General features: G+C 42.7%; 1 protein-coding gene across 1 annotated transcript in view; it reads left to right on the forward strand.

Moving 5' to 3' along the window:
• Positions 1 to 12788, forward strand: part of LOC134224126 (acetylcholine receptor subunit alpha-like 2) — an 88079-nt gene that overhangs the window by 66162 nt on the left and 9129 nt on the right. The window contains exon 5 of the mRNA XM_062703383.1: positions 7076 to 7235. Coding sequence (XP_062559367.1) covers positions 7076 to 7235 — 160 coding nt within the window. The remainder of the gene's footprint in view (positions 1 to 7075; positions 7236 to 12788) is intronic.

The raw sequence follows: 12788 nt of genomic DNA on the forward strand, positions 1-12788 counted from the left end.
GTTCTCATTTTCTCGTGACCGGGGACTTAATGCAAGGGCCTGCCGTTGACTTAATGCAGTCGGTGCATTTGTCGCAAATTATGACAAACTGTACGTAGAATCAAGGGCGTAGCCAAGGGGGGGCAGGGGGGGGCCGTCGCCCCCCCTAAATTGTGGAAAGATTGAACGGGTACTGAGATGAATTCCCTCAAACATGTGCACTTTACGATCCAATCATATACAGAAATAGGTGGTTAAAATTCAAAAGATTCTAAAAACTTATTAGGGCACCCAGAATCCATAATATATGAAAGTTCAAAACAACTCGAAACATTTCGGACTCAAAAATTCTCCTTGAAATCCTTCTAGAAGCTCCCCAGGGAACTTCTGAATTCCTCCGGTAAGTTATCCACAAATTCCTCTGAAAATCTTTCGAAAATCCTTCTCATGTAATTGTAATTCCTCCTTATCTAGAAGCCCCCCACTAAGTTTTTTTTAGGAAATTCACGAGGAAATTCCTTGAAGATTTCTTTTCTTCTCTCCAAGATTTACTTCTAGATATTTCTTCGGCTATTCTCTCTTCAGGAAAAATCCGGCATTTCTATCAGGCATGCGTTCGAGAGTTCAAAGTCAAGAACACATACGGAATTTCTTCCCAAAATTCTACCAGAAGTTTCTTCAAAAATTTATGACGGAGATCCTCCGATTTAGCTCCATAATTTCACTTGTAAATCTATAAGAAATTCCTTCGGAAATTCTTCTAGGAACTTCTCCGGGCATTCCTCTCGGAACTCTTCCTTTAATTCCTCCGGGATTACTTCCAGGAAATTTTCCGGGAATACCTCCAAACATTCAATAGCGAAATCATCTAGCATTCCAATCTGGAATTCTTTTCGCAATTACTTCAGAACATCCTTCAAGAAATCCTACAGAAATATCTTCATGAATTTCTCCTGGAATTCGTCCAAGTATTTCCCCAGAAATTCTTACAGGTATTTTTTCGGGAGTTTCTTCAGGTACTTCTCCAGGAATTCCTTCAGGAATTTCTCCGGGAGATTTTCCGCGGAAGTGTACTAGAATTCCTTCCGGACTTCATTCGGAATTTACTCGGATATCTGCCAAGAGTTCTTCCAGAAATTTCTAAGGAACAATCCGCAGGGATTTTCTTCAGCAATTCATCTGGGAATACTTTCAGGATTTCATCTGGGAATTTCTGCATTAATTCCTCCTGGTATTTTCTGGGAATTCCTTCAGATATTTTTTCGGAAATTCCTTTAGGAACTTCTCTAAGAATTAGTTCAGGACTTCCATGTGGGAATTCCTCCGGAAGTGCTTGTGGGAGTTCCTCCGGGAGTTCTTCCAGGAGTTTTTCCAAGAAATTCTCCGGTAATACCTTCAGGAACTTTACAGGGAATTCCTGGACGATATTTGGCAGGAATTTCACGGGAAATGGGATTTCGGAAGTTCCTTCAGAAATATTTTTTTCTCTTCCTCTAGGGTATTCCACCGGATATTCCTCTGAAGTTCCACCAGTAGTTCCTTCGGGAATTCAATCAGGCTTTCTTCCAGGAATTCATTTAGCATTTCTTTAGGCATTTATCTACAAATTCCTCCAGAAGTTCCTCGGAGAATTTCTCTGGAAGTTCTTACGGGAATTCCTCCGGGAGGTTCTTTTAAGAATTCCTCCTGGAGTTCCTCCTGGAATTCTTACGGAAGTTCCTTTGGGAGTTCATCCTAGAATTCTTACGAGAGTTCCTCCGGAAATTCTTACTGTAGTTCTTCAATAAATTCCTCCAGAAGTTCCACCGGCAGTTCCTCCGAGAATTCCTCTGATAATTTCTCCGGAAATTCCTATAGAAAATCCCTCGGGAGTTCCTCCGGAAATTACTCTGGGAGTTCCTCCGGGAGTTCCTTTTCAGAGAAACACCCGGAGAAACTGTCGGTGAAACTCCCGGAGGGATTCTCGTAGAAACTGCTGGTGGATCTCCCGGAGGAATTCCCGAAGGAACTGCCGGAGGAGCTCCCGTAAGAACTCCCGGAGGAATTTCAGGAGGAACTCCTAGAAGAATTCCTAGAGGACCTCCTGGATGAGCTCCCAGAGAAACTATCGGAAGAACTTCTGGAGGAATTTCCAGCTTAATTTCTGAAGAAAGCCTAAATGATTTCCTGAAAAAAAGCCTGAATAATTTCCTGGAATAGCTTCTGGTGGAACTCCCGGAGGAATTTCCGGAGAAACTCCCGGACGAATTGCTGGTGGAATTACCGGAGGAACTCTCAAAGGAATTTTCTGGAAGAATTTCTGAAGAAATTCCCGGGAGAATTTTCAAAGGAACCCCGGGGAAACTACCAGAAGCATTTTCGGAAACAAGAGAGTTCATCTTATAGACAAATCTCGTTTAGCTGAAACCTTTGTTGGGGTTTGTAGCTGGACCATCATCATCATCATCAAAGGACCTCCCGGAGAATTCCCTGAGGAGCTCGCAGAGAAATTCTCAGAGGAGCTTCTGGTGGTAAATCTATATAAATTCTTGAAGAAGCCTAAGTAAATTCCAATTCTGCCGAAATTCCCGGAAAAAAATTCAGAGGAACTGCCGATAGAACTACCGGAATAATTCTCGAAGGAAATCCTAGAGAAATTGGAAATGCCGGTGGAACTCCTGGAAGAATTCCATGAGGAATTTTCGGAGAAACTCCTGGAGGATCTCCCAGTGGAAATCTTGAAGTTTCTTTGAAATTTTCACAAGAAATTATTCGAAACAATTCACGGAAAATTTTATAGAATTTACACAAGAAATTCGAAGATTTTTCGTGAAATTCTCAGGAATGTTTACTGGCAATTCTGCGAAATTTCCACCGAATATTCTTATTCTTAAAAATTATGGGAAACAGCACGAAATTATTTGAATTATTGCAGGGAATTCGGCAGAACTTATAAAGAAGTTCGTGAAGATTTTCTTGGAGAACATTATGGTGGAATGTTCGGATCAATTCCCGGAAAAATTTATGGTGGAATTCCTGAAGACACTGCCGAATAAGTTGCTGGAGGCATTCCTAGAGAGTCCCTGATAGAATTTCGAAGGAATTCCTGGAGAAAGCTTGCATATTGATTTTTCTGCTTATTTTATAATAAATATTATTCGGAGACGAGCCAGCCTCGGGCTGCAAGTCTCCTAAATAAAGACAAAAAAAAATTAATATTATTTCAGAGAGGATTTGTTTAGAAATTCAGATGTATGGTTCTAGTTTTCTTAAACTTATGGAAGAATGCAGGATTTGTATAATAATTGTTATAGCCGATTTTATATTCTTTCTGAATACTAAGTTCGTTAATATTTTTCTCGCTTTATTTAAAAATATGTGATGAGTAATAAATCACGCATTTTTAAATCCATTATTGTTTTAATCATTATTGTTTTGATTTGGTTTGGATTTGGTTTCATGTGTAAATATTCATGTGTTTTTATAAAACTACGATTTAGAAGACCAAAAAAGTTGCCCCCCCCCCTTCTCGAAATCCTGGCTACGCCCATGCGTAGAATTAATTTATTTATTTATCATCAGACTAAGGCCGGAGTGGCCTGTGCTGCACTTAAAAGACTTCTCCATTCAGCTCGGTTCATGGCTGCACTTCGCCAACCACGCAGTCTGCAGAGGGTCCGCAAGTCGTCCTCCACCTGATCGATCCACCTTGCCCGCTGTGCACCTCGCCTTCTTGTTCCCGTCGGATCGTTGTCGAGAACCATTTTCATCGGATTACTGTCCGACATTCTGGCTACGTGACCGGCCCACCGCAGTCGTCCGATTTTCGCGGTGTGAACGATGGATGGTTCTCCCAACAGCTGATGCAACTCGTGGTTCATTCGCCTCCTCCACGTACCGTCCGCCATCTGCAACCCACCATAGATGGTACGCAACACTTTCCTTTCGAAAACTCCCAGTGCGCGTTGGTCCTCCACGAGCATCGTCCAGGTCTCGTGTCCGTAGAGAACTACCGGTCTAATAAGCGTTTTGTAGATAGTCAGTTTGGTACGGCGGCGAACTCTATTCGATCGGAGCGTCTTGCGGAGTCCAAAGTACGTACGATTTCTAGCCACTATGCGTCTCCGAATTTCTCTGCTGGTATCGTTATCGGCAGTCACCAGTGAGCCCAAGTACACGAATTCTTCAACCACCTCGATTTCGTCACCACCGATACAAACTCGTGGTGGGTGGCTCACATTGACCTCTCTTGAGCCTCTTCCTATCATGTACTTCGTCTTCGACGTGTTGATGACTAGTCCAATCCGTTTAGCTTCGCTTTTCAGTCTGATGTAGGCTTCCTCCATCCTCTCAAAGTTACGTGCCATGATATCAATGTCGTCGGCGAAACCAAATAACTGGACGGACTTCGTGAAAATCGTACCACTCGTGTCAATCCCTGCCCTTCGTATTACTCCCTCCAAAGCGATGTTGAATAGCAGACACGAAAGACCATCACCTTGCCGTAACCCTCTACGGGTTTCGAAAGGACTCGAGAATGCCCCTGAAACTCGAACTACGCACATCACCCGATCCATCGTCGCCTTGATCAACCGTATCAGTTTATCCGGAAATCCGTTTTCGTGCATTAGCTGCCATAGCTGGTCCCGATCGATTGTATCATATGCGGCTTTGAAGTCGATAAATAGATGATGTGTGGGCACGTTGTATTCGCGGCATTTCTGCAATACCTGACGTATGGCGAACACCTGGTCTGTGGTAGAGCGTTCACCCATAAGTCCCGCCTGGTACTGCCCCACGAACTCTCTTGCAATTGGTGTTAGTCGACGGCATAAAATTTGGGAGAGTACCTTGTAGGCGGCGTTCAGCAATGTGATTGCGCGGTAGTTGCTACAATCCAGCTTATCGCCCTTTTGTAGATGGGACACACGACACCTTCCATCCACTCCTGCGGTAGAACCTCATCCTCCCAAACCTTGGTAATCACCCAGTGCAGCGCACTAGCCAGTCACCACCGTGTTTAAACAGCTCTCCTGGTAGTTGGTCAACTCCAGGGGCTTTGTTGTGTTTCAGCCGGCCGATCTCCTCCTGGATTTCCTGGAGATTCGGAGCCGGAAGTCGCATGCCCTGCGCGCGTGCTCCTAGGTTCATTACCATACCGCCACCGTTGTCTGCCATATCGCCGTTCAGGTGCTCTTCGTAGTGCTGCCGCCACCTTTGGATCACCTCACGCTCGTTCGTAAGAAGGTTCCCGTTTATGTCCTTACACATATCGGGCTGTGGCACGTGGCCCTTACGTGAACGGTTCAACTTCTCATAGAACTTTCGTGCGTTATTAGCGCGGTACAGTTCCTCCGTCTCTTCACGGTCTCTATCTTCCTGCTGGCGCTTTTTCCTCCGGAAAATCGAGTTTTGTCTGTTCCGCGCCCGTTTGTATCGTGCCTCGTTCGCCCTCGTGCGGTGTTGCAGCAATCTCGTCCATGCTGCATTCTTCTCCTCAACTAACTGCTCACATTCGCCGTCATACCATTCGTTTCTCTGATCCGGAGCCACCGTGCCTAGTGCAGCGGTAGAATTAATGCAAGGTAGAATTAATGCACCATTGCTACAACCAGTCAAGTGCCTACTTTTAAAAAAGGGTTCACATCCACCATTGCCTTAAACCGGACTAGTGCCTACTTTAAAAAAGGGATCAAATCCAGCATTGTTTTAAACCGGTCAAGTGCCTACTGTTAAAGAAGGGATTCAATCCACCATTGCCCTAAACCGGACAAGCGGCTACTTAAAAAAACGGATCAAATCCACCATTGCCTTAATCCAGGCAAGCGCCTACATTTAAAGAAGCGATCACATCCGCCATTGCCTTAATCCGGACAAGTACCTACATTTAAAAAAAGGAATCACATCCACTATTGCCTTGCCGCAACCGTGTAGAATACGCGTTTCTTGAAGAAGAAAACACATCATCCATTCAACTATCATAGGACGAGCAGTACTATTCCAATTAATTCCTCCACGTTTTGTAACTTCAACGAGTTCAAATCAAGTTCCTGAAGATGATCCTCAATATAAATCTCCACTTGAAACACTACACGAGCGCTTTGGTGAGTGTAAGGAAAAGTTTAGGGTCCGTAGCGTCATGTCAGACCAGCCAGTAATTAGGGCGCTCGGTCTCATTTAGGTTATTTTTTTTTTGTGAAAAATAGTGTATATAGTAGACATGTAAAACAAATAAAATTACAAAACAAAACAAATATTCAAATGAATTGAAGATAAAAGGAGCCTACCTCAGTAGTGCGGTAAGATGCGCAGCTACAAAGCAAGATCATGCTGAAGGTGGCTGGGTTCGATTCCCGGTTCGCTCTAGGAAATTCTCGGGTTGAAAATTTCCTCGACTTACCTGGGCATAACAGTATCATCGTGTTATCCTCATAATATTTGAATGCAAACATGGTAACTAGGCTTAGAAACCTCGCAGATAGCAAATATGGAATTGCTTTATGAAAGCCAAGCTGCGAAGCGGCAATGTCACAATGGGAAATGTTATGCCAATAAGAAGAAGAAGCGGAATCAAATGTCAATAGAAGTAATTAAAAGTACATTTATGTTGATTCAGTATTAAAACACTGAATTTAATCTATTCATTATTTTTTTAAATAAGGATACATAATATGAAGGATTTTATTAGTGTAAATGGTGTATCCATTATATCAGCAAATAATGATCTCTCATAACCACAATTTGGCAAATATGTCAACCTCTTGACAAACCACACATTTCCTACCTCTAACGTGCTGCCAATTCCACGAGCCTGTTGTTCGAGAGCCGCCCATCGATGGAATAAACCCAACTTGTCCGCAGAACTTGTTCAATTTGCTGACGCTCGTATGTCAGCATGTGTCAATTGTGGTTTCATACGATGCATCTCGTACGAAACCATGAAAGATTCATAACACAGCTTCCGGAAAAAGAAACGGATATACCGACCAACCGACCTTCCAACCTACGATAGCTATATAGAAACGTATACGTACACATTTTACAATCCTTCATACTTTTTCTCGTTCAAATCAGTGCCCTGAGACATTTCCTTTCTACCATTTCTTTTACTCGACAGATCGATCTGAAGCATAAAAATCAACTTAACAACTCCGACAATATGGTAAAGATTGGAATAGACCTACGTGAATACTACCCGAGCGTGGAATGGGACATACTGGGGGTGCCAGCCGAACGTCACGAAAAATACTATCCCTGCTGTGCAGAACCGTACCCCGGTAAGTAATCGAATTCTTTTCAACGAGTAATGGTGGCTCCCAAGCCCGTTGACAGTGATGAACTACTGATAATAAGAACGCTTCCAAAATTGTTTGGTTTGAAGCCGCATTTTTATAATACATATGATTTCATGTTTCTATTCTTTATTTGGTCGTTGAATATTTAATTAGAATAATGTCCGATACATCAATATTAAAAATGGAAGTTTGATTGTATTATAATGGTCACCTGTGAATCAATTTCACTGGAAAAAGTAACAATGTGTGCAAATAAGGATTGACTTTATAAAAAAAAAGATGTTTTGTATTGTGAGTTCTACGGTCTTGAGATTATATTTTTTTGAAAACTGAACGGAATTATAAACTAGAATGAGAAATTGGCACTGGTCAAAACAATTCTTATTGGCGAAAATAGGTTGAGAGCTAAATTTCACCGCAAGATTCATACATTTTGACAAATATGTACACGTTTAGAGGAAGTACATGTTTAGGAGCAGAACTGACGAGCTCGGTGGTCTAGTGGCTACCGCTTCTGCCTTATAAGCAGGAGGTCGTGGGTTCAATTCCAGGCTCCTCCCTTTCCTACTTTGTATTCTATCTTAGTTCTTTCTGTGTTTCACGTTCTACCAAAATGATCCCTACTGTTTACAACCTTCCACACAAACCCAAAAACCTCCCATGGCACCTATGAGAGGTCGTAGAGTTCTCTACATCTTTCTTAAGTAGTTGTCCAACAAATCATCCTTCCCCTTCCTCAGCATTCGCAAGGACGTTGCCAGGACAGATCTCGACTATTGGAAAGTGCATTGCTTCCTTCTAAGAGATAGTGCACTGCAGACAGAATCACAAATCGACCACGTTCTGGCTTTTTTAAGGCTTTATTTATGAAACCACGTTCTTGTTGGTAGACGGCACATCTCCGACATTATCGACGTCAGAACATATCGTGGCGCTATCATCGACTCTGACTACTATCTGGTGATGGTTAAACAGCGCCCAAAATTATCCGTCATCAACAATGTTCGATATCGACGGCCATCACGGTACGACCTTGGGCGACTGAGGAAATCTGAGGTCGCCACTGTATACGCGCACCATCTCGAAGTAGCGTTGCCGGAAGAGGGTGAGCTCATTGGGGCCCCTCTTGGGGACTGTTGGAACACAGCAGCCATTAATTACGCAGCGGAGAACAACGTCGGGTATGTGGGACGAAGTCGACGGAACGATTGATTCGACGAAGAGTGTAGACAGATTCTGGAGGAGAACGACGCAGCGTGGGCGGTCGCGCTGCCGCAAGGTACCCGGCAGAACGTGTAACGTTATAGACGGAAGCGGAGACAGCAACCCCGCCTTTTCAGGAGAAAAAACGCCGCCTGGAAGAAGCAGAGTGCGAGGAGATGGAACAGCTGTGCCGTTCTCAAGAAACACGCAAATTCCATCAGAAGCTCAACGCATCCCGCAAAAGCTTCGTGCCGCGAGCCGAGGGATGAAGGGGAGCATCTTGATGCACGAACTTGTGGTGATCGAATGGTGAAAGCAGCACTACGGGGAACATTTAATGTGGCTGAGAGTACCTACCTACCTGGTTGGCTACTGCGACTTTTTTTATTCTTTATTAAAGTGATTTTTTTCAGCGTTAGAGATTCATCACTTTGGCTACAGCGTCGATGCACCTATGCCTGACGTATTATAGAGATCCATAATCGTCGGTCTTGGGCGATGTTCCGCCAGTTTCCCCGAACGTTTATGGTCCCCAGGTCCGATTCCCCCGCGTGCAGCCAGCGTTTTCGTGGCCTTCCACGAAGTCGCCGGCGCCTATCTGGATCTTGTTGAATATTGTTTTCGCTATTTTTTTACATTCGCACTAAGTAACCAGCCCAATGAAGTCTGCCGTACGATTCACAATATTTTCTTTTTTGTATACTTGGTCGGGATTCAGTCAAATCACACCAAGCGCCACCAAAAAAATTCCCATTTTTCTGGCCAAGATTTTGTTTAGCAGGTTTGATTGCTCGCAAATCATATCGGATAGCCCTCTACGCCATAACTGAGGATATCCCGCTACAAATGTACGAGTGATTTGATATGAAATGGTTTCCTTTTTCCTTGTACGAACAAAATACCACAAGTCAGTCAAAAAGCCGCTTGGTGCGGTTTGGCAGAACCCCGACCACTTTATACAGCTCATCATTCATGCGTCTACGACAAAACGGTGTGTGGCTAGTTTCCCTCTACGCAGCACTTTTTGCTCGAAAACCTCTAAAGCTCAGCGGTCCACCTCTTTTAACGTCCATGCTTCATGTCCATAAAGGGCCACTGGTAGAATCAGAGTTTTATATAGAGCAAATTTCGTTTCCGTCTGCATGTTGCGGGACCTAAGCTGGTTACGTAATCCGCAAAAGGCCCTATTCGTAGCAGCAATACGTCTTTTCACTTCGCGGGAAACGTCATTGTCACATGTCACAAGCGTTGCAAGGTAAACAAATTCTTCAACAACTTCAAACACATCCCCATCAAGCACTACCTCAACATCACTAGGTCTTCATCTACATCTACCTGCCTCCATGTTCTTGTCTTAGTAGAGTTAATGGTTAAGCCTATTCTCGCCGTCTCCCTCTTCAGTGGGACAAAAGCCTCCTTTACTGCTCTGCGACCGATTCCAATAAGGTTGTCGCTGAGAGTGAAAGTCAAGGCAGCGAGGGAGATAACTCATCATCATAACACCAACATCTTTCTTCTTCTTATTGGCATTACATCCCCACATTGGGACAGAGCCGCCTCGCAGCTTAGTGTTCACTAAGCACTTCCACAATTATTAACTGCGAGGTTTCTAAGTCAGGTTACCATTTTTGCATTCGTATATCATGAGGCAGATCTGTTCACCATTTTCAAATTGTATCTACTCTGCGCTTCGAGCCGTAGACCTCTTGATCTGTAGGCCCTGACACTACCACATAGTCCACTCTAGATCTATACTAGTGGGTTGAGCATACTGGATGACATTGCTCATAAATCATAGTCAACTTTGATCTAGCATGGGGGGAATGGTCTTGCTTGACTACCCTATTGAAATTTTGAGTATTTTATGAAAACTGCATTTTTACATGCCGAAGATTATTTTTCAGAATAAAGTGATGTATGGACGAAACTTCCGCAACACTCGAAGGAAATAAACGGGAAAATTTAATTGGGCATATATTGAAAATTTACACTACCCCCAGAAGCACCCAATTTTTTTTTTTAGTTTTTAGGCAAATTTTTCAGCTAAACCTACTAAAAAGTCATAGAATAAGCACTCTAAACATCTTAGTATTAATGACAAAGTGGTAGATAATAGTCTAAAGAAGCTATTAAGGACTAATGCTTTTATTATGTCGAGTAAAATTGATGCATTCAGACGACATTTGCATGGGAAAGTCTGAAAAATCACAAATCTCATTTGATGCACCTCTAAATTTCCATGGATTTGGCTGAAAATTGGTCAGGAGGCTCCATTTGAGATACTCATTGAAATAGAGGGGTGGCACTTTGAATCTGGATCACTTTTGAAAATGGTGAACAGGTCTAAGAGGCTTGCACAATGATACTTTTATGCCCATGGAAGTCGAGACAATTTCCAATCCGAAAATTTCCTAGACCGGCACCGGGAATCGAATCCAGCCACCCTCAGCATGGTTTTGCTTTGTAGCCGCGCGTCTTACCGCACGGCTAAGGAACCCAACATCTAAAGGTAGCTAAAGCCGGAAAGGTACGATGGACAGGGCATGTTGCAAGAATTCCGGACCACTACTCTGCAAAGATGGTGCTCGCTTCCGATCCGGCAGGTACAAGACGGCGTGGAAAGCTGCGCACAGGCCTGATCAGGTCCAGAAAGACTTGGCACGCGTAGGGGCATTCAAGAATGGAGAGATGCGGCCTCGAACAATGTATTGGCGCCAAATTGTTGATTTAGTGTTATCTGTTTAGATGTAAGCTAAATAAGTGTAATTATTGACAAACGCTATATACCCAGGTAACCATTAGCACTTTATTTCGCCTTTTCGGCTATATAGGGCTATTATAGAGCCTGTATAAAGTTTGTTAGCTCTGTGGCAGCGTTATAGTCGCACGTACTGCTTATTTTAATACTTACGGTGTCGAATAGAGCTCCTTATTATTTACCATACCCACTAATACAAACTTCTAGACATCTATGAAGATAGTATGGGTTAATTCCCTGCATCTAAACTAGTAAATGTTGTACTTATATTCCTTCCCTTCCTTCCGTGATTGTGAGGACGTGGCCAGGTATACAACTGCTACTGTTAAGGAAAAGGTACTAACCCCAAGTACCATTTACTACAATATACAGTAGATTGCACAATTGAGCATTGTATATCATTGTATAGTGGTAATATAAGGCTTGCTGACGTTTAATCGTCGTTCTCTTGCGTGCGCACAGAAAACATAGGATTTGTTTTCTTCACTCAACCAGAGACTCCAACATTTTATTACAATCATGCATTAATTCCGCGTACAATTTGCCATAATTTACGACATATCCACAGCTTGTATTAAGTCAACGGCAGACCCTTGTATTACGTACCCGGTCACGAGAAAATAAAATTTGGTTATGTGTTGTGTGTATACTGAATCTATTTTTTATACTCCCATCGAGGAGTGGAATGCTTTATACTTCGACAACTTTAGATACTTTACAAAAAAATCGACCGAAGTCGGCTGTTCAACCTGGACCCTCAACACTTAGCGCATCTCGACTGACGCGCTATCTTTCTATATACCAGATGAGGAAAGATGCGACCAAAGGCTATCATACTCCACATTTCATGCTATGTGGATATGAGAATCATCATATAATCTTAAATGGAAGGGTATCCCTGGATAGCAATGGGTGATACAAGTGGGATTGGCATCATACAAACTTGTATCCTTTTTCATCATCAAGCTAAATGGAATCGGGAAAATTGTGTGGGTCAAAGTTAAATTACTGTACACGATGCATATACTTGTTTTAGGAGGAGCCAATGAGTGTCGTTTAGATGTATTGATCGAAACCAAATAAACCGACTTAATGCAATGTGCTGGATTAACAAGTATGTCATTCTCTGATCGGTTTGCGTGCGAAATTGATACAATACGCTCAATACTACGAATGCCACAAATAATTGTTTTGGGTGTTCGGGAGACGCATCCGAAGCTTTTCCCGATGAAAACAAATCTTATCATATCCTACGAAAGGCTGAAACACATAATGAATACTCATAAGGCTGAACCCAAAAGGCTGAAATCTCAAAAGGCTGAAAGTCTCACAAGGCTGAAAGTATCGAAAGGTATCAGAAGGCTGCATGTATCGATAGGCTGAAATCGGTGGGATGCAATGGCAAGTTAAATGGTTGAATAGAGAAAAATTAATGAAGAAACAAAAATAAAGGATGAAGAATAAGGAATTGAAATTAAAAAAAAGAACTAAGAATTAAGAATAAATTATAAAGAATAAAAAATCAAGAATAAAGAAGAAAGAAGTAAGAAAATAGGAAGAAGGAATAGGGGAGA

This window comes from Armigeres subalbatus, chromosome 3 (genome assembly GCF_024139115.2).
Source record: "Armigeres subalbatus isolate Guangzhou_Male chromosome 3, GZ_Asu_2, whole genome shotgun sequence".
NCBI classification, from domain to species: domain Eukaryota; kingdom Metazoa; phylum Arthropoda; class Insecta; order Diptera; family Culicidae; genus Armigeres; species Armigeres subalbatus.